The sequence below is a fragment of the Meleagris gallopavo genome, chromosome 11 (assembly GCF_000146605.3).
Source record: "Meleagris gallopavo isolate NT-WF06-2002-E0010 breed Aviagen turkey brand Nicholas breeding stock chromosome 11, Turkey_5.1, whole genome shotgun sequence".
NCBI lineage: Eukaryota > Metazoa > Chordata > Aves > Galliformes > Phasianidae > Meleagris > Meleagris gallopavo.
The window spans coordinates 7,459,080-7,482,484 of NC_015021.2; the positions used below are offsets into that span (position 1 = coordinate 7,459,080).

Sequence of the window (23,405 nt, forward strand, 5' to 3'; positions counted from 1 at the left end):
TAGGTCAATTCAAATTAACACCTACTGAAGAAAAAGAAAGAAATGAAAGTTATCACACACATGCTGTTTTAATGCGAATTTTGAAATACTTCTGAAAGAATGGAATTGGTGACATCAAGTTTGCACCACAGATTGCTAAGGATTCAGTTTCAGAACACACTGGGGAAGGCTTGGCCAGAATGCAGCATAAATGCAAACAAAACCTGCTTATATTTATACAGAATGATTTACGAGGAAATTCTGACAAAAGACTTCACATCAAATACCTGTTGTTAAAAAGAAATGATATCTAATAGTATTTCATTACAAAAGCAGTTATAATCCATTCCTTGAATCTCAAGTCTGAACATTTTAAGGAAATACCACCCTTCATTTCTGCCAGGACTACTGTGTGCTAGATGGTATCTTAAATGGACACAAGTTTTCTGATTGCTGGTTACTGAATTTCAGCTGACAGGCAATAAAAACAGCATCTGAATTTAACTGTAAGAGCATACTCCACTAACTTATGTCAAATATTACTTCTAACAAAGGATGAATGTTACAACACAAATGCATTAATTCCAGCCAATATAAAAAGGCAAAAGATAAAAATGATTCACAGTCATCTCCTAATGAATTGCTCTGTTTTAATCATAACTGTCCAGGCACTGGTATATATCAATAATAAAAAAATCAGAAACATCAAAGTACAGTTTATCACAGAAGGCAACATCTGAATAGAAGCACATAGTTTTAATTTGCTTTGAAGTTTAGAGCAATCCAAACAAAAGAGTTAACAATATAAATACAGAGTAAATGCACACAGTTTACAGCCAAGAATGTATGCAAGAATAATAGCAAACCTCACGAGTATGAAAGTATTCTCAAACTATCCTTTGTGAGTGTTTAGCTATGACTCTCAGGGCAAAATTACGTTCACATATGCAGGGTAGGCAGACTCTCTTAAATAGAAGAACTGAAAACTTACATAACTAAATCTTTACAGACAAACTTAAAAAAAAAAAAAAGAGCACATTTACCTAGGCACACTTCAGCATTCGGCTTTTTCTGAATTTGAACAGTTCAAACAGGAAGCAATATATATAAAGGCTCTCCAACATTTTGGATCTGGAAGTATTCTTTTAAAATACTACAGCTCTGAGGAATGTTACAAATGTAATCATAGGAACAAAAACAGAACAGAAAATGCCATTAACAAACATCTCAATTACAAAGAAAATATATGGAGTGCATTATGTAAACAGGGAACTAAATAGGTGCAATGTCAACATCGAAGTGAACAGGCTGATGATTCACTTAAAATAACCAAACAACTCCATAAAACTCTAGTGTAAACCTACTTAAAAGAACAAATGCTAGCAGATCTATTGGTCAGTTTAAGTGCTGCAACACACCACCATTCACCTATTAGCACAGCACTATAGAGACAGAAGGGGTAATAGAGGGGCTGTGAGACGTGACTGCACTCACTGAGGCCAAACTGTCCCAATTGAGGGGTGCCTCAATACGCCGGAGAAACCCACCACCAAGCTGTCACACGCAGCTTGGCAGAGAAGCCCCTTTTTCCCTCTGATCAATGCATGCTCCAGTGCCACCTTTTGGCAAGTGCTGCAAAGTGCAGTCTCACTGTCCCAAATCGAACTGATTGCCAAGTCAAAATTAGTAGCTTGCAGTAACATTTAGGGGCCTATCACAACAAAGGAAATATATGGAGAGAAACAAATTGCTGAGACTTGTTTCTGACCTCCAAAACCTTTGCATCTTTGGCAGGGAAAAAGGTGAAATAAATACACTACATTCAAACATAAACTAAGATGGACATTTAAGTTATAAGAAAGTTTAAACACACTCCTTTCAGTTGTGTAGTTAAGGATATTACTGATGTAGCATGTTCTTATTCCCTTTGCTTTTTTTTTTTTGTAAAAAATATCAGGCAAACAACATAAATAATTTAAAGATCTTTGGGAAATATTTCAGAGGTATTGGTACTTTATAGGTATTGGTAGTTTAACAAAAATCCAAGAAACCGGGGTTAAGTTTTGTTTCCTTAAATAAAACAAAATAAAAAGATCACCCCTGAAGGCTAAAACATTACTTCAGCCCCCATTAACAAGGTGGAACTACAAGCCGACTGTCTATTTTCAGCTGTTATCACCCATATTTAATTGTCCTTTTAGCATTCTTTGCTTGAATTGTTATTTTAAAAGCAACTCCAAGTGGACTGATCTCACCCAGAAGGTACACAGGGTACCCAGCGAGCTGCTGGAAGAGATGTACATCTGATCAAAGGAGACAGTATCCAGTAAAAACCACAGGAGAGTAACCTGCACAAAGTCTGGACTAATGCAAATGTTAATTGTATTCACAAACATCAAAGCTGAAAATTGCCATGCCAATTTTAAGTTTGGCTCTGATCAACCAATTCAAGATAGCTGATGGGTAATCCACTTTTTATAGATCAAAAATTACAGTAAGTAGTTAGTTCTGCACTTAGTTGTCTGGATAATGGTATCACAGTAAATCTTTGAAACTCAGAGCCACAAATAATACCCTGGATTTATCCTAGAGAGGCCAATTTTAGAACACACATTTCAGCACTCCCCTCAGTTCTTTAAAACCAAATTCACCTTTGTGGATACATCACAGACCACAGTATTTGCCTTTAAAAGGTAAGACAACATTGCCCAAGGACAAAGACAACAATACAGACAAGATTCCACTGCAAGGTCACTGTGTGTGCACTATAAGTGGCTCTTAGAGGAAAAAGAAATTAGTACATTTACTTGAAGTACTCAAATATTTTGACAGTGGGGAAAACATTACGTGGCTCAAAATAAAGTGAACAAGAAAAAGCCAGATCAATTGTTCTGTAAGCTTCAAGCTTTTATGTACAGCCTACAGAACTACTGCAACAGAGATCCTACAGGTCTACAGCAGAAAATGCTTTATCCTGCAGTTATATGGAAATCAAACCACATGCTTTGTTTAAAACCAAACTGCACGTACTGAACACAGTTTGACTACAGATAACCAGAGTGGGAAAGAAAAGTCACAAGCCAGAAGGCCACAAAGTGCATAAGGAGTCATTCATAAGAAAGCCATTGCACACAATGCAGAGTTTAAGTATACTGAAGTACCACACTGGAAGAGTCGATAGCACAGTTCTGTCATACCAGTGTAGCAGCATTCACATGTAGAAAGCTATTGCCCCAGTTTTACAATGGTCATCTTGCTCATTAGGATCATGGATGTAGACAGACAGATACTCAAGGTACACATTAAAGATTTGTTTGGAAACCTGCACAAGTTCTTATAACGTTAAACTTCTGTTTTTGACACCTCAACTGTATGACTTTGGAAAATATTGCAAGTTATGACAGAATTAACTAAGCCTTGCTGCTGAATGCAACACATTTTCGCAGCTGGCTTATAAAGCAACAAAACAATGCCTGAATGTTAAGAACTGGAGACAAGGTTACATGTCAACTGCTGTTCTGAACTCAGGCTCAAAGTGGAAAAAAATGATACAGCAGTTATTAGAGGGAATGCTTACAAAAAAAAATAAATTTACTTCTCCATCATTCTTGTACACAGGTTGTCTGCACTGAAGAAACGTATCACAGCTCCAACTTTTTCTGCTTTCTAGTCCTTCCAACCATCATGATGCATGATCTTCCCCTGTACTCAAGTGTAGATATCAGTAAGGTAGGTCAAGCTCTGTCCGAAGTTTTAGGATAAAAATAGCCTGTTCTGCAGTAGCACAAAACTTCTTCACTGTCTTCACAAACAGTAGGCTGGGCTAGTTAAAGATATCTTGTAACAGTAAGCATCCTTTGGAGAGGCTATAAAGTAGCATTCAGCAAATTCTCCCATGGCAGTGTGAGCAACTTGACAGATTGGCAAAGAAAACTAACGATACAGGAGGGTGTGTCATAGGTCTCTCCTTTTTAAAAAGGGGGGAAGACTTCAGAAAGAAAAAACAGTGATGCAGAAGAACTAAAAATCTACATACACCAATATCAAGAAATTGATAACCTGAAGAGTTCAATAATCAGATTTTCTCTCACCAATCTAGAACACTGCTCAAATTTAAAAAGAAAAAATGCAACACAAGTATCACCATTTGTAGTGAAGAAGTAATTCAATTTTGGGTCCCTGTGCCATACCCTATTTCTTGAGGTAGCAACATTTACACACTGACTACCTCAGTCCCTGTATGAATAGTCAGAATGAAAATTTCAGATATGGGAAAGTATGGAAGTATTATACTCCTCATTCTTCCAACATGTTACTGTGCAGTAGAACAGAACAAAAAGGATGTGGTTGAGAGCAACCATTACAAGGTGGGAATAAGGCTGACCCAAAAAGTTCCATGTCCCTTCCCTCATGCATTAAGTCTCTGAAGATGACTGAACAGCCTTGTCTATAGATTAACAGATGGAAACAAAGTAGTAGTTTTGAATAAAGAAATGCATAAAGGCATTCCCTAAGGGGCAGTTTCTACTTGTTACATTGCTAAGAGACCATACAATAAGGCAGCAAAATTATCATAGTTGCCTACAATCAACTTTCTATTTTGTCCGTATCTGCATGTTCCTGATACAACTTTCCTTCTGCCCATCGCATCTGGCATTCAGTAGTCCACTCCAGTCTTCCAGTCTTCTGCCTTCCTCTAGAAAGACTTGTCACGCTGCTATCCATCCAGCAAGTAGACTACGACTTCATAGGTTGACATCATGATAGCTGTGTTTGGAATCTGTCTGACCAGATGTGTAGTTAAACCTCGGTAGAGGGATCCATACCCTTCTTCTCGCACAAGCAAAGATAATGTCTGGAAGAAAGATCTGTATTTTGTTCCCTCTTCTCTTAGCCTTGTTCGTACAACTTCTGTATAAAGGAAACCAGATGTGGTTATGTTTGTGATATCATCTTTCCCAGTAACCAACCAGCCATTTCACATTAAAAGTCAACCATTCCCCCATTTCAGGTTCTCAATATCAGAGAAGCTCTTAAAAAAAAAAAAAAGAAAAGACAAACAGAAGTAAACCAGCTATGTGTAAGAGACAAACTAACGCACTGTTGAATATAGCTAAAGAAGAAGAGTTTGCTTGTCAAAATCCAGAAGACGACAGTTTGTATTTTTTCAGCTTGGAAATGGTCACAAATTAAGTACTCAATACATCAATAAACTTAATGTATACATAACTACCCTGCTGGAAAATCAAGTGCAACCAAAAACCACACTAGGCTGTGCATTTTCTTATGAGTCAGAAAATTGTTCTCTGTATTGGGTTTATTTGGCCTTATCTCAACCTGTGAGCTTATTTCATTATATTTTCTCCCAGTCATTCTGAGGAGGGAGAGTAAGAAAGCAGTGCATTGGTGCTTAGCTACTTACTGGTGGTAAACCACCACAGTCCCTCACTGAGTTACATGAAATTCCTGGGTACACAAATTCCAAGTTAAAAAATTCCATCTCCCTAAGCACTTCAGACCATATCCTGGCAAATCCCTGGGAAAAATGAACATCGACAAAAACCAGCCACTGTATATTTCCATAATTCCATTTAAAATTACTTTTGTTTCCAAATATTACACTCACGTTGACTCACTGAATGTGTAGTGAACAGTATTAGACAAAAATTGTTCTTGAGCAAGTGAGTCAAAGTCTGCTACAAATCACTTGAAAGACACAGTTTGATCACACTGAGTCAGGCTCTCAACTACACAAGTCCCTCTTACCATGGGGATATGCTATTGATGTTGCACAAGTTTTAGAAGTGGCAGCAGCCATCATCATTCCAACAAAGTCCGAAGCTTCTTTTGCTGATTCATCCTCATTGTCCATGGCAGAAGCAGTCTTATGCTCCAGTAGTTTTCTCTTAATACTCTCATAAATAACAAAATGAATAACAGTCTCAGATATGCCTGCATAGGATGCCGACATTCCTCTGTAAAAGCCTTTGACACCATCTGATCGATAAACTTTGCGGACACATTCAAAAGCACTCATTCGTTTTTCTCCACGGTTCCTAAGAAGAAAAGAACAAGACAAATATCAAACCGGTGCAACATGAGATTAGAAAATAATTAAGCAGGTATTCCGAGTGACAAGAGGACTTAAGAAATAACTCACACCAATGCTGAGAGATTCCAATTTTGACATTTAAGTGAAGACGCTCAATTTGGAACTGAACACAAGTAAAACATTACAATGAATCCAAGCCAAACTTCATATGGTATAATTAAGGAAAAATGTCATACAGATGAATTGAGTAACTCCATGCTTCCCACAATCTTACAGAACAAAGAGTGAAATTGCCTGAAAAAACAGGCTCCCAAATGAACTGTAGAATTCAGGGATTTGTGGAAAACCTGATTATTTTCTTCTGCATAATGGAAGGATTTTCTCTTAAAATAAGCTTCAAATAAACAGATTCTACAGCATGGCAATTACATCCTGTTCTAGAAGTGCAGGTTTTGCAATAAAACCTTCACAAAAATTATATATGTTAGGAATATATGTTTTGAGGCACTGGAACATGAAAAGAGTGGAGAGCAGCTACGATTCAGACAGCAGCCCTCACAGCATCACAACTATCAGCAAACAACTGATATATCTAAAGATTTGAAGGACAATAAAATCTTCATCCTTAGCCTCTTGCTTCTTATTTTCATAAGTCAAAACAAAAACTATAAACCCCAGTTATGCTGGACAGTATCAATTTGGGTAAATAAATCTAACTCTCATTTTAGCTGACACACTGAATTGAATTGCACATACCGAAAGATTTATGATTGCACACAACTCAACAATTGCAAAGTCCTTATGATGATACATAACACGTGCTTCAGTGCAGCACGGACTGCACGCACTTGCAGCAGACAAATTCTGCCAGCAGAGGTCTCCTGAATGAGCAAGTTGTACAGAATAGAACAGCAAACAACCTTCTAAGATATTATTATGAGTCATATGGATACTATCCAAGCAAGACAGATGTATGAAAATAAAATGATGCATCACTAGATGGCAGAATTTAAACCCTGATTGTCTGAAACTGCAGTACCAGACAGCAGCAAAGTACCAAGCCCAACTTTAAGAAAGAGGGGGCACAAGTATAAAGAACTGTGAATCCGAACTCGGCTGAGCAAGGTGGCAAATACTTCACAGTAGGTAATGCTGCTGGCTCTGATTTGCTGATGGGATGGGAAAACAGAGTTGAGGAACAACTGGCAAGAAAAGCAGCTGGATCTATGTCTTCAGCTCCAAGAATATCCCAAGCCACAACTTTCTTGTACGCCTGGAGGGCGAACTGATACAGACTGCTATCAGTAGTTGTTTTGATGCGAGAGCCTCAACATCGCTTCAAAGCCCCAAACACTTTCTTGACAGGATCAGTGGGAGTTTTGGGAGGAATCTCAGCAGAAAGAAAATCAATGTGTTACTGAAGGAAAACGTAAGCATGAGGCTAGAAGAACAATATTTTAATCAGATTGATTACCTCATAATTCATTCCTAATTGGCTGGCCAGTTTACTATAGCACCTCAAGCACACCACAGAACAGACTAATAGAGAAAAATGGTAGTGTAACTTGTAATTGTAACTTGATCAGCACCAACTTACCAATTCAAAATTGTGGATATTGAAAGAGTCAACCCACTCTGAACAGCAGAAAAGATCCCCAGCATCTAAGCACAGTATTATCACAACAGAAATATTTCCAGTTTCAATGTGTAGATTCTCGCTAGCAGATGTTTGTAAGATTCTTACCTTGCATCAAGCTGCAATCGTGTCTTTACTAGCCAAATGGGATTGGTCATTGTGATCGCAGTAAAACCTAATATTTAAAAATGGAAGAGTTAGATGTGACAGTATCACAAAAGCAACTGCAGCTAAGTTTGAAACGCACATGGTAAGGTAGGATGCAAAAACTCGGACTATACTGATTTTTTAGGAAGTACCCACTGTAACCTTTTACTGATATTTTATGAATCCGTAAAGCCAAAAAACATTTAGCTTTTTTAAAATTTTACATAACGATTTTAAAATTTACTCTTAGCAAGAGATTCCCCATATAAAATAAGCCCAACTGTGTATACTTCTATGCCTACGTAATTATACCAACCCTTTTTTGACACCTTAGAACAAAGCTAGTCTAATATTAGCCAATTAACTTGGAAAACACTTTAGTGAGAACACACTGCAGATACAGCTATTGCAATTTGATATAGTATAAAGCATTGTGTCAATTTAACTTGCTCTCTGAAATACAATCCGAGTTTAAAAGCATGCAAACTGAATAAATACTACTTTCAGTGCAGTTAAAAGGCATGTATTACTATAAGTTAAGAGACCTTTTAATAGTGAACTATAAAGAGAAGTTAAATTTAAGAGCTAATGCCTTATTTTGCATTCAAAGCAGATTGTTGATTGCCAGAAATACTTTTACAAGCATATGAGTGTTTAAATTGTTAAAGTAAATAGTATGACTTCTAACTATCCAGACAGACAGCAACTATTTGGGCTTGCATCAGGGCTACGGGTTAAAGCTTTGATTTTCAGTCCACTAAAGAAAAAGGAAAAGAAAAAAGACAAAATAAAAAAGAGAGAGAGAGAGAAAAGGAAAAAAAAGAAGTAAGAAACACTCTTACTTCTGCACAACCGTGGAGAGAAAAAGAGCAAAGTGAAAGGCAGCTCTGAAAAATAAACAAAAACAAACCATCTAGAGTTGTAATACCACACGTGCACCATTAATGAGGTGACATGTCTGCAGAAGAGAGAAGGAAAAGGGAAGGACTGGAACATGGCCAGGCAAGAGATGATAAATTTAGACAGCTGCTTGCTAAGTGGCACACATCACTTGCATATCACTACAAAGACATGCTGCCCTTCTGCAAGGGAATGGACTGGGGTTGTGGGAAAGCAACAAAGAGTTATCTTGTTCAGTGCATACCTGGTACAAAATGCTTATACAAGTAACAGGGTATCAATAGGCTTGTTTATGGAGATCGTTAACAGCTTACATAAATATATATATTTAGTAGAACTGCTTGCATACCAGTTACTTCTGTTTAATCACAGTCTATGTTTACACTGCACACAAATTACTGCAATACTCTGAGAAATGCCAAGGGATCTTAACTGTTTTTAAGGTTTCTTCTGCTCCTGCCCCCAAAACTCTTCAATAGATCAATTAGGAATTTCAGTTACAGTTTTAAGGACAAACTATGGGGTTTAGAAGCTACTAAAATTGAGTTACATTTCTGTGCCAAAACAGCAAGAACACCTCAGTAATTTCAGTGATTAAATATATTTTTAAAATGACTAAATTAAAACTAAACTTCCTACAAACTCACTGTGTAGATCATACAGGCTTTTGGCTAATGCTTTTTTGATACACTGCTTAGTTTTTCTATGTCAAGTTAACATATAACCTTTCATAGGATGAAATCCTAACAAGCCAGAAGTGTTTGATACCTGCATTTCACACACTTCAAAATTTGTGAAACCTTAAAACCATCAGGGACCTATCTAACAGGCACTGGATGATTTAAAAACATAACACCTGCAAAAAAAATGTTCTGCAGTTCAACCAGTTTGAACCTTTCTGACCTGTCTGCCACATTATGGCATAGGAATTTCACTGATTCCAGCAACACTTGACCCTGAATTGAACTAAATATACATTTTGTATTTTCATTTTCCTATCTCAAATTAGAGGTTTTCCACAGGTACAGTTCCTGTTGGATACCAGAAATGAACATGACTGAAACAGACACTTTGAAATAAGGAGGGGAAAATTAACTTCCCCTACCAAACATGTATTCCAGGAAAAGGCTTCTCTTAAAGGTAAGATCCTTTCTAAAATCCCCTCTTAATTTGAGATGTTTAATAAGTTGAACAAGACCCAAATACTTTTGCATTCCTATTTATCTCAGGTACACGCTCTGGAATTTCATTAATGTTATTGTGTTTTGCAGTGCTATTAGCTCAGTACTTCCTCTTTGCTATTCAGCCCAAATACCTGGCCTTTAAAGATGCTTTATTTGTAACAGGAAACAAAGATGAGATCAGAGGCAGTATCTGAGTGACAGCATTTGCCCAGAGCAGCAGCCTCATTCTTCAAGGCAGGCTGAGAAGGAATATACTGGAAACTGCCAGTGAATGGTGGCTGGCACAGGACACAGCCTACTCTGTCCAAACATGCTCTCCTTGGGTTGCTGTATACATTATTTAAGAACAGCACTGCCAACTGTAGGCTCAGACATCTAGCAAAAGCCGTTCTATCCCTAGGGCTGCCATAAGCCCAAGCAGCATGAGAGCTCTATCAAAGCTTTCAAATCAAGAGCCTTCAACAACTCAGGTCTCAACATGAAACAACCACAAAACTCAATTCTTAGAAGTAACATAGTAAAAATACAGTCAGTAGAAGAAAAAGAGTCGAGTGATGCTGCCCTCAAGGAAGAGGCGCCAAAATATAAATATCCAGAATTTTGGGATAAGCTTTTCTTTACAAATACAGAAAGCCTATATTGTAAGTATTGTTTAAAAAATGAAGGTGAAGGATTCCCAGCAACTACTAAGCAGTTCTCATTTTTTTCTTTTTTCTTTTTTTTTTTTTGAATGCTTAAGAATTATTCAATGTCGACATATAGTAAAGCATTTTAACTTTATCAATGTGGTATATCCTCAAGAAATTAAAATTTCATTACAAATGCAGATCAATCTGGTAGTACCAGAAACTCCTGTACTTCTATGTTTTAGTTCTGTGAATTCCTATCCAAGTTTCAGATTGAAAACACTATCTTAATCAACTTTTTGAGCTATACCAGCTAATGACAGGTAAGATCCCAGGTATTCCTATTTATGCATCATATTTCATAAGTTATATGTATTTTTAAATCTATAAGCCAATGTAATTGATACAGACGCATGTGAATATGGAATGCTGAATCAGAAATCCAAAATAGTAAAATAAAAGCAAACCGAAAGAGAAAACAGAAAGACAGAAGAGACTGTAGACATATTAAAAAGAAAAAGAAAAAAAGAGGTCTTCAAAATAATGTGACAACAAATATCAGCTGCAGCATTTTAAAGGCAGCTCTGGGACACTCAAAAAATAAAAAGCCTTGTTTAACCCAGTAAGGGACACTGAATTAGCCAACAGAGCTAAGTAAAAGTAGCAGCTATCAGTGAAAGGTATTTTCCACCTTTCCCTGAACTGCACAGGAAAAATTAATTCAACAGAGTTCAGGAGAAGTGTTGTCTTTGCACAATGCACACAACGTGTATTCAAGATAATGAAAGTGAATTCCCCTTAATTTGTTTATTTAATAGATATTACAAACCCAACGTGTGGTTCTTACACTAGAGGCTGCAAGAGACGCTCAGTTCAGTACTCACGAGGTTTAAGTTAGTCCATATTTCTGCAGGAAGTGACCTGCGGATGGGGAGCATGAGATGACACGATCTCACTCTTTTCACGGGAGAAATGTACAGTAAATGCCTAAAATAGACACAGGCTTTTCTGTATCATAACAACAAGCAGTGACCTCATCAGACACATGTGTACAAATCGAACCCCCTTGGAAGGGTTTGTGAATTATTTTGAGATCTAACTTTTTTCAGGTAAAAGTTTAGGAAAAAAAGAAAGAAAAATAATCAGAACAGGCCACAGATAATAAAATAGTTGCATAAAATGCACTGAGTACTGAAATTTCTGCTCATTTGCAGCAGTTCAATTTTACATCTCCAAATACTTACCTATGTATGAGACGGGTAAGTGAACCCTCCTCCTTTCCCACACCCTCCCAAATATCACTCAAAAAAAAAAAGTAGGCCTGCCTCAGGACTGAAAAAGCAACGTAGATGCCTTATGAAATCAAAGTTTCTAGTGTCAATAATCAGCGACTTAAATACACATTTTACTTGGTATTTAGTTAACTGTGTACACTAAAAAGTTACATGTTATCTTCATTAAGAAAGAGAGCAGTCCCAAACAAAAAAAAAATAAAAATAAAAATCTACACTAGCATGGGTTGGGTTTGTTTGCTACTAGAGTTACAAAAAGAACAGCAGTAGTACTTCAGGCAAAGTGGTTCTGAAGCAGATTTGCAACAATATTGCCTGAACAATGCTATTAATCATTAAAAAGCAAATCAGAAAGCCATACAGGAATCAAGCATCTCATTCAGGTCTTAAGTTTTTGTTCTCTGCTGGAATAAAAGATGTTGAGCAAGTAAAATGAGAAGAATTCACAGTGAATCTGAAAATTTAGCCTAACTTTGGAATGTACAGAGAAACAATCTTCACACAGCAAACGCTCGTTCTTGTATGTATGGTTCAGATCCACTCACTGTCTGAGCTTTCAGTAAGAATCGTGTAATATGTCAGGTGGTAAGCAAAAAGTGATCTAATACTTTGTGGGGGATACACTGATATTTTAGAGATGAAGGTGATGCAAATTGTATAGTGAAAGCTAGCACACAGCAAAAGAAAAATACTTTCTAATTGCATAAGGCATCAGTTATTAATATGTAGCATAATTCATCCTCCTCAGAAAAAAAAGCAAATGTACTGAAGTGTAAGTAAAATCAACAATCTATGCTTCATCTTGGGAAGAAAGAATCAAGCCTAAAACCAAGAAGGTCTAAAATACTGCAACTCAGTTTCTTGCTTCCAAAAATGCCATTTGTATAAAGTAATCTACTTTGCAATAACATTAGTCTACTGTGGGATATTTACGTATTAACATCAATACAAGTAAACAGTATTTCAAGTTTACTGAAGTTCACTGCTTACAGTGCTTTGATACAAAGTATTAATGAAATAAAGCTATGGATAACTTACAGATTTTTTTTAAAACTGCATGTTTGCATCACTGTATTTTTCAACCTATAAGAAAAGTTTCGTAAGTGCAAACACCACCTCATACTCATTAAGCATCAGAAACCTCTTAATTAAGACTGAGGTACTCATTTCCTTACTGAAACCAATGGTAGCTGCAAAAGAAAAATTAATACTGATTATTTTTGCTAGTTGTAGTGTTTATCCAGCTTGCCAATTCTGCAATTTTAGGTTCCCAAGCATATTACAGCAAACTTCTGTTAACCTCTTTAAGTCAAGCAGTTAGGAGGTCTCATTTGATTTTGCCCCTGTTCTTTTGCCATTTCCTTGAGATGATTTGCATCACATAGCAATACAAACCTTGCTGGTAAAACTTAACAGGTGCTTTAAGTGCATTGTCTGAAATATATCAGAATTATAAAAACAAGGTTAGCATATTCCCCAAAAAAAAACCAGTTAACACACTGTTTATAAGAACAGTCCTTTACATGTTCATCAAAATAGCAGTCATACTGAGTGCCAAGAAATTCTTTGTAAAAGAACCTTCTTGTACAGGTCTTCCAGGGAATGTCTGGAATATAAAAAAGAACTGTGACCTGCAGCATGAACCTGTACTAGGCATTCAGCTTCATTAGGTATATAGTTTAAGAACAACTGCAGAACTAGATAAGTGTGAGAAAGATATCAGCCACATAAATGTTCAATAATAAAGTGACTGTAAAAAAAGGAAATAGCAGTTTGGGCTAAAATACATTTACCTCAGCCTACATTTAGCAGCAGTCTTAAGTGCAAATGCAAAATACAATCTTCTGAAAGGAAAGCAAGTCAACAGGCACATATAGAACTCCTTGAAAAACTGTGTCTGCAAGTCCTTGGGAAAGTCACTACACCACAACTCCACAAAAGTTCTTTCCGTTATGGATAGAGGACAATAAGTTCCAAAGGTACAGAAAATCAACTCCTCATTTGTTTGTAGTAATGCACGAGTTTTACAGTATGATCTTCAACTGAGGATACACTTTCCCTCCCTCCCTAGCATCCATACATTTTCCCCCTTCAGAATTCAATTTTTTGTTTGTTTTATTCTCTTAACAAACAGCTGAAGACAAGAAAAAACAATTATATAATTAGGATTTCTGATGTGATTAGCTGATTAGGATCAACTTTTCATGAAACTCCTCCCACTTCATGCTACTCACCTACAAATAAAACACATGCTGGTAGGTGGGAAGAAATACTCTATCATTTGAGAATCCTATTTTGCCTAAGATAAATGGCTGTCCTCATGTCTGTAAGTTAGAAGGTTAAATACTGCCACTACACTTCTCATATGATGGAGCTAAGCATTAGTGTATTACTTAACTAAGAAGCTAACGTCACTTAAATTTACTATGGTATATAACAATTTCTTTGTAATAGATCATCAGCAAGTATTAAACAGAAGTCATTCTGATCATCTTTTTTGTCAACATCCTGGGCAGCCCATTGACTGTGAAATTTGGCATGAATTAGAAAATTCAAAAGCCTATAATAATATTGCAGAATTCATCTGTGACTATCTATGACACATGCAGAAAAACTTCCTAAAATTTGTTTCTGTATGGAAAACAGAGGCAGCAACGGGCAAATTGTGAGCTTGATTTTTTCAGATTAAGTCTGTTATCAGAACCATTAATTCCTCATTAACAATCCCAAAACACAAAACACGTAAGTTAAGTAACAACAAGTACTGTCAATTGCTAAAATATACTGAAGTTACATGGTAGATTAAAGGAATTCATTTTCAGAGAAAATAAATGAATATGATGGAAATCTGCTCTTCTATGCCACTTTAGTGGTTGAATAAACTTCACATAGATCAGAGTTTGAGCAAAGGATGTTTGGGGGAGGGAAGATGGACAACTGTCACATATAATTATACAAATCTGTAGGCATATTTCAGAAAGACAAAAATAGGTCAGACATATAAAGCTGCAACAGAAAACATGAGCATAAAAAAAGAGATTAAGAATTATTTAGCCTAAGTTCAATGCACACAGTGCTGTTTATAGTTTGCAGAACAGATAGCTACTGTGTTTAGAGCATTCAGTTTTCGTGTCACAAATTTACAAGTGAAGAAGCAGGCATGCAAGTTTTCCTTGTAAAGATTATTCACACAGCTTAAAGATTTCCATTAACGCTAAGTGCAATGTTTCTTGTGCATATTTCTCCAAATGCCTTATACAACAAGGGGCCAAAACAGGTAACAGCTACCAAAAGAAATCATTCAGCCACCAAACATCTTCTGCTTTTTTTCCCCCCCACACATTTACAACCAACTCTCATTTGTCACTAGGACTGTAGAATGAAGAAGCTATAAAGTTACAGATCCTTACCTGCCACACCAGCTGAAATCATGTGTACCTGGGTAGAATCTGGATTGAAAATATTGTTCAACTTTTCCTTGCAGTTTGAGTAAGCAGCAAAATATATCGCTCTAAAAGTAGAACAAGATGTGAGTTATGCTGTTTTATGTGTTGATGCCCTTAAAGGCAGTAAGGAAAAACTGTTCAAGGAATAATTCCTGTAAAGCAATGGGACTATTTTAGGAATGACAAAATGAGAACACCGAGGAGAAGGATACATAATTGAAAATACAGCAGTGGCTCGTGTGACAGTAGGAAATCTACAGTCAGGAAAGCAAAATAATTGAGACCTGAAGATATATTGCTCAGTATTTCTGTAAGCAAACTTTGTTCTAATGGCATAACTGTTTTCAGCACTACAATCTGAGAAGAATCATCAAATACATAGGGCTTTTTGTTTGGTTGTTTATTTTAAAAACCAAACAGAGCAGATTTAATAACTTCAGGTTATAAATATTTATATGTAAAATGCTTCAGCAGCTGTAAACATGGGATCTGAGTTTTCTTTCTCTAGCCTTGTATTTAGAATAGGCACTTTGCTTTTTTCCTCGGTACATTACACAGAAAACACTTGTGCTACATTCAAGTCTGCAAGCTGGTATCAAAACAAAGCTAGACAAAAATCATGTCAATGCAGTCATAAGAATACTTGTTTTCATTCATGAAGGCCATAAAGCTGATTTTAAGAACACAAAAAAACCTTACATTTGAATTTGTAACTCAGATTTTTTTAAGCATCTTTACAAAAGGAAAAGTAATACAAGTTTTCACAAATAGAACATCAACCTCATTAAGCTGTGCAAACATGTTTTTCTTTATTAAAGAAATGATAAAGCGTTTGCCTAATGGACGTAATTTCTAAAATGGAATCTGGACCCAGTTAAGTATACTGGATATGTTATAAAACATGCTTCTCTACAGCTTATTTAAACAAAGAGCTGCTGTTAAATCCACTTAGCTAGTGCTTAATTGAAATGAAGTAGTGGATGAAAGCAGAGCCTGCTGGAGGGGAACAGGGATGTGCCTGTTTATAAGGCATTAGACCAAGAGGACATTTTAGCATGAACACCAAAGAAAGCAAGCTAGCTAGATGCAAACATAAATTACTGAAAAGAAATACCCTAAAAAGTTCTTAGCAATTGAGGCTATTCTTCATTGAGGGTAGTCACTTCAAAATGGAATTCAATGCTACATAAGAATGACTGTTGTAATGGATCTTTTAAGCCTCTTGCAAAAGGAAAACAAAAGCTGACTAAGGAAGGAAAAAAAAAAAACAAAAAAAACAGCAAATGCTAAATTGTCCAAGAAATTACTACCCCTAAACAATGATGAAGAGATCAATGGGCCTTTATGGGTCAATAAATGAGATGTAAAAATTACTTTGTAGAAGGAAAAAGTGAGAACTGCAAGCACAAGACTGCAGTCCACACATGGTGTGCATCCCCATAATTTTTAGTAGCATAAAGAGAATAAAGCTGCAGGTTCTAAAGAAGGAAGCTACAACTATGCATTGCTTTATATAAGCAATATAAGATAAACACAGAACACAACAGGGGAGATTAAAGGGACAGGAGGTGAGAGAACTTCCTAGCAAAGGCATCTGTTGGAACCAGTGAAAGCCACAATGCTGAACATTCAGATCCAGACTAGACTATCATCAAGTACACTCTTCAGCATAGAAACTATTTAGATTAAAAACTGGGAAATTAATTATTCTAGCCTTATCTTGTTTTTGTTTTCCCTCACCTGCTATCTATATTTTTTTTTGTTGGTGGTTCCTAGTTTAGAGATACACATAATATTGTACTTGGCTAAGTCCTCAGATGCTAATTGCCCAATGACAGCAGATTAAGAGAACATGGCAAGATTTTCCTTTCATTTTTGAAGAAATTACGTTCAGAATGATGCAATATTACATATTACACATTGATATCCCATAGGTATCAAGAATACAAAGCTACAATCACTTCAGCTTCTGCAAACACCAGTGTTAAGTTAGTGACCAGAGAATACCTAAATCATTCAAAATATTTCAAAAAAGAGATTTGAAATTAAAGTATTCCAACTGCTGGATGATGCTTCTCTCTTATTCATACAGAGAATCTACAAAACACCACTTCGTCTGATTGAAATAGAAGACAAAGCAATGATGAATAGAAAACCCAGCTTAATAATATTTTCCAAAAGCATGCAAGGACACTGAACTATAATAGTTCAGTTCACTCCCCAAATCAGTGTGCAAGAGATGGGAATAATATCTTCTGCTCAGATAAAAAGAAAATAACGGAAGCAGGGCACAAAGTCAAGGGAAGAATAAAATCATTATGACTATATATTCCTGATGCAAAAATACTTTCATCTTAAGAATAGAATAGAAAAGAATGAAAATGGGCCAAAAGACGACCAGTTTCACTCAGGATTAAGCAATTGTAATAGTTATACAAATCTTTGCTTACATATTCCTACTTAGATATTCTATTTTTGAATGAACTGTGGTTAATACTTGTACCCAAAGATCAATACAAACTTGGGAATAATCTACACCTCACACTGCCTGACACTAACAGTAGGGGAGCTACTAGGGTAACACTTCAACAAACGCAGAATAATTGACAACAGTAACACCACTGCCACTTAGACCAGGTTTGCATTCTGACCTGCTTTATTCTCTGAAACTGCCCTTCTGCCCTTCGGAGTTCAGCCTGCTGCTGGATCTACTTAATCTATGATAGGTGTTAAGTTTCACCATAGTCATCTTTATTCACATTTCAGAAGGCCAGTAGTCTGTGCCTCACCAGAATTTATGTAGGAAAAAGAGCCAGTGTTTTGTGCCTATGGTCATACAATTACTTTCCAAATGATGGATTAACTGAAGGCTAACTCTATCTATGCATAAGGTACAAATTTTGTTAACAAATGCAACTCCTTAAATATATTCCTTCTTAACTGGAGGAAACTCAAGAGTAAGGAATAGCATACAGAACAAAGCATTAGGAAATGCTGAGACACCAGGTGCAGGAATTTGGGTCTGGGGCAGCAAAGCATGAGTTGTTCAGTATTTTCAGATATCATTTATCCCAGGAACAAAAGGATAATTACTAGTAAGTATTTAGACTGCAATAACTCATTTGAAATAAACCCTCAATCTCTTGAAAAATACACAGCAACCAAAATTTCACTGAAATTATTCCACTTTGAATATCTATATTTACCTGGAAGGAGCAACGCCTACCAAGTTAGGACCCAGCCCTCTAAACAGAGAACGAGGACCTTCCTTTTGCAAGATCATCCTAGAAAACAAAAGCAACAATATTTTAATATTCATATCAAATTTAATGAATGCATTGACCAGAGTCAACATGGCATCATTTTAAGCTTTGATCTTTGTGTATAGCTTTGACAATGCAGTGATGACCACAAAAGTTAAATCATTTCCCAGACTCAGCATAAAATTTCATTATTGCTTAATGTACGATAAAAAGCCAAGAACTAAAGGCAGAAGTCAAGTCTATACAGACTTTTCTCAAAGATCAGATTTTACTTATGATGCTACTCGTTAAGATGCTTAAGTGTCCTTTTATTAGTGAGAAAATACTGAGCATTGAAGTAGTTACATTCTGTAGGCTCTTCTAGATGGCATTAGGGAGAAATGGCTTTAAAGAGATTCTATCCTATATTCCTTTCGTACTCCTTAGCTCTCAGATTTTGACAACTTTTGGGGGTAAGAAGGGCAGAGCACGGAAGAAGAGAGTTATAAAGATTCAGTTACAGGAACTCAGGAGCTACAAGCCTTCTGAGAGTATTCACTCTATTGCTAAAACCATGCCCAGCCAAGCATATATTTTACAAGCTCCCACCTACCCTTCTCATAAAGACAGAAACCTGAGTATGATTTTGCATGTACTGCCCTGGTTTGATTCTACAAGATAAAGTACAGTAAGTCACCTGTCTGAACTTCGAGGAAAGCAGACTTTCAGATAAGAAGCACTGCCTTCTCTGTTCCCACGCATGACCTAAATCAACATGTTAGAGAACACGGTCTGTCCCATTTTCATGATTTTGAACTGCGAGACTTTTGTTCTGCAAGATTCAAGCTACAACACATGTGATCTCTAGCAGTATACACTCCCTTATCCCTCCAGTCCTTCATGCTTCCCTGCAGGGCTTCTTCCTACACTGGTGAGCAAGTTCACAAAGCTGCAGTCACCTGTGTCACTTGCTGCAACACAATACAGCTCTTTCTCTGATGGAGGTACTCAACATCTTCATTCTATTGATTGGGTAAAAAATTAATAATAATCACTTAAGGTACTCAGTTATTAAGTTTTCAACCAGAAATACATTCTTCGTGTTACTCTTTCTACAAGGTAGAGATTATTTTGACTTTGATGTCCCCTATAATAAAAGGAAATGGAAACATCCAATATGAGAAGTGGCCCTTCCTTGAGGCTTGGAGGCTTTCAATCCTCCATCCAACAGCAACAGATCAATAGTTCTGAGCCACTGCCTGTGTGCTCCTACCCAAGCAATGTTGCTAGCCATGGAGCAGGTGGGTCTTCTCAAATCACTACTGAAGACAATTCTCACCTCCTCTTACAAGCAAGAAGTCAGTCCTAATCTTATAGGAACCAGACTCGCTATAAATACAATTCTGGAAAGATTGGTTGGTTGGCAGAATTCCATGTGATCTCCTGTCTTTGTGAGACTTGCAGAGAAACAGAAAGTCAGTTGATAGATCTCAGAAGAAGAATTACTAATACAAACACTTGGAATACCCATCCCACCTAACTGTGGATTCTTAAAGAGCGACCAAGTTGAAGACCGCAGCAAGATTTTTTGGTACACAGAGGATATCCACAAATATTCAATTTTAGTGAATTTTAACTGATAGATGAAAGCTATCTGTAGCATAGAAAGAGATTCCAGAATTGTTCTGATTTCTAGAAGCTGAAATTGTACATTTCACAACAGCTCTGCTATCAAATCAAACCAAAAGTTTAATAAGTTTATTCTTAGTAATCAAAATAAAATAGTGGTTCTGAACTGTTGCATCATATAAAGAAGTCATCATGACTGTTAGGAATGTTGGCATATAATGTGCCCAGCAATAATTCAGCTTCATATTCATAGTAGTTACTGAGGTCACTGAGTGAGTCGCTTTACAGATGTAATCAGTGTACTGAATACATCCAAAAATACTTTAGAAATCCTCATTACTTCAGCATATCTGCCATCCTGAAACCATTCCAATCCTTACACAGAAGGAACTATCGAAAAATTCTTAGCATAGAGTTCAGCACAGTCACAGTATCAGATTATAGCAAAACTGAACCCACTTAACATGTGACCTGTGTTCCCAAAGCACTCGTGCTCTAACATTAATCACCCACCACTACAACATAAAGCACTGCACATATTATACGTATGCATGCACATATATGAATGGGTATAAAGCAGCAGAAACCTCAGTGCTTTTGCAAAACTTACGAGTGAAGTCTCCATTTTTTTCTTCTGGATCTACAGCATCCCAAGACTTGTCAGAGCAACAAATAACAGAAGTCACAGAAAAATTTCCTTCAACAGCAAGCAGGCAAGACTATAATAGTGATAGTTACTGATGCTCTTCTGCATTCACAGACATCAGTTGGAGGAGTTACAGTCTCCTCTGAAAATACGACAAACTTTTTGAATTAAATATCAGATCTCAAAGTCTGTACTGTTTATCAAAAGCAGTAAACGGCAAATCTACGACTGGGAGAGCAACTGTAATGTTTCATTCGGCCCCAGTTGACCTGCAAATATCACATGAGTAATTTGCAATGCAAGGCTGATCAGATTTCTATCATCAAGACCTCTGGTTTAAACTCACTGAAGTTAGACACAAAAGGCATCAGCAATACGATATATAGCCAACGGATATTTAGGAATAAGAGAATTCACTTCTGTTGCCAGAGAACACAGTCACCTGCACTGCCTCATCTGAGTTTATTTTCCTGGCACAGATGCCTCTGATATCACCACTGTTGACTGTTTAGGTGAAGTGATTCCACAACAGTCAGTTACAGTGAAATTCCAACTTCACTTGCACAATTCATCCTACTTTCAGACAGAGTACTGTAAGCTCATGCACGAGTCTTGGAGCACTGCACTGAATTTAGTATGAGAAAAGACAACCAAACCCTGACCCTGCAAGTCTGAAAACATTAAAAAAAAATCTTCCATGCAAGAAGTTATTTGGGTACAAGCTCTATTTAAGCACCATCCTCTAACCAGACAAACCCTAAATCTTACACAGCAATTGCCAGAAGAGACTGCCTACAAATTACTTCACCAAATTATTCTGGATAGCAGTAGCTGGTCTGAAGCTTAACTAAGTCTTTCTAATGCAAGGAGCAATAATAGATCCTTCCTGGAAGAAAACTCTCCACTTATATCCAAATTCTAAAGCTACCTTCCCATAACTGGTTAGCTGAGTCCCCCAAAGTGAACTCTAGCTGTGATCAGCACTAGCAGTATAACTGTGGACAGATACCTCTTCTGCTGGCTACTTCACAAAATAAGCACTCACGAGAAGGGGAAGAAATGCAGTCATAGAATCATAAAATACTTGGATTGGAAGGGACCTTAAAGATCATTTATTTCCAAGCACCCTGCCGTGGACAGGGTTGCCAACTACCAGATTAGGCTGCCCAAGAGCCTATCCAACCTGGCCTTGAACACTGTCAGGGGTGGGGCATCCACCACTGCTTTGGGCAACTTGTTCCAGGGCCTCACCTCTTGCCAAGTAAACAATTTCTTCCTAAATCCCCTGCTTTTAGTTTAAAACCATTTCCCCCTTGTCCTGTCACTATCAAACCATGTAAAAAATTTCTCTGCCTCCTGTTTGTTAGCTTCTCTGATGTACTTGAAGGTTGCAATGAGGGGCCTGGAAAAAACCCAGCTCTCTCAGGCTGTCTTCCTAGGAGCAGCACTCCAGCCCTCTCCTCTGGTCATCTTTACAGCCATCCTCTAGACCCACTCCAACAGCTCTACATCTTCTTTACACTGGGCCGCAGGCCTGGACACAGTACACCGGGGGGCCTCATGAGGGCAGAATAGAGGGGGACACTCACATCCCTCATTCTGTTGGTCACCCCTCCTTTGATGCAGCCCAGGATGCTGTTGGCCCTCTGGGTTGCAAGCACACACTGCTGGCTCATGTCCAGCCTTCTTTTTTCATCAGGACCCTCAAGTTGTTCTCTGCAAGTCTGCTCTCAGCAAGTTCTCCTCCCTGTTCAAAGAGGTGCCATGCAATCAAAATGTCCCAGGCCACAGCAAAATTTGAACATACTTAACTCTTACCAGCTCTAAGAAGTGTCACTAGGCACATGTCTACTAGAAAACACCAAAATGGCTTCTAGTCTCTGTTTTCATCAACATTCATGATCTGAACACAAACCAAGTTAAAAAAATCTTGTATTAACAAACCATCCAACACCTAATTGGACTTCTCTTTAAGGGATCTACATAGACTGGAGAGTTGGACAATCAATAGTATGAAATTAAAAAAAGGAAAATGCAGGCTTCTGCATCTAGGAGGAGCAACGCCAGAAATAGGTACAAACTGGTAAACAAGTGACTGGAGAGCAGACCAGCAGAAAGGATCTTGGGGTGATGGCTGACAGCAGGGTCTACATAAGCCCTGACAGCCAAGAGGGCAAGCTACATTTTGGACTGCATTAAATACACCAAAAGAATGCACTCAATACATTACAGTGCATTAAAAAGATGCAATTCTCTCACTATGAGCACTGGAGAGGCTTTGCCTTGAATATTGTGTACAGATCTGGGTTCCACAATATGAAAAGGAGGTTAAGATAATTGAAAACATCCAGAGGAGAGCAACAAAGCTGGTAACAGGGCTGGAAGGTGTATCCTATGAGAAGAGTCTGGGATTGTCCAGTCTAAAGGCAAGGAGGCCTGAGGGTGACCTCACTGCTCTCTGCAACTCCCTGAGCAGAGGAAGCAGAGAGAGGCACCACGCTCTGCTGCTGAGAATGCACTGGGAATGATTAAGAGCTGTGACAGGGGAAGATCAGACTGGATGTAGGAGAAACTTCACTGTGAGGATGGCCAAATACTGGAACAGGCTTCCTAGAGAGGTGGCTGA

The 23,405-nt window shown here is 37.4% G+C and overlaps 1 protein-coding gene across 1 annotated transcript in view; it reads right to left on the minus strand.

The window, feature by feature from the left end:
* Positions 1-716: 716 nt before the first annotated feature.
* Positions 717-23,405, minus strand: part of SLC25A36 (solute carrier family 25 member 36) — a 44,313-nt gene continuing 21,624 nt past the window's right edge. The window contains exons 4-8 of the mRNA XM_031555073.1: positions 18,469-18,546; positions 15,227-15,327; positions 7,776-7,842; positions 5,746-6,035; positions 717-4,890 (exon numbers count right to left, since the gene is read on the minus strand). Of these exons, the coding sequence (XP_031410933.1) occupies positions 4,697-4,890; positions 5,746-6,035; positions 7,776-7,842; positions 15,227-15,327; positions 18,469-18,546 (730 nt within the window). The 3' untranslated portion in view covers positions 717-4,696. The remainder of the gene's footprint in view (positions 4,891-5,745; positions 6,036-7,775; positions 7,843-15,226; positions 15,328-18,468; positions 18,547-23,405) is intronic.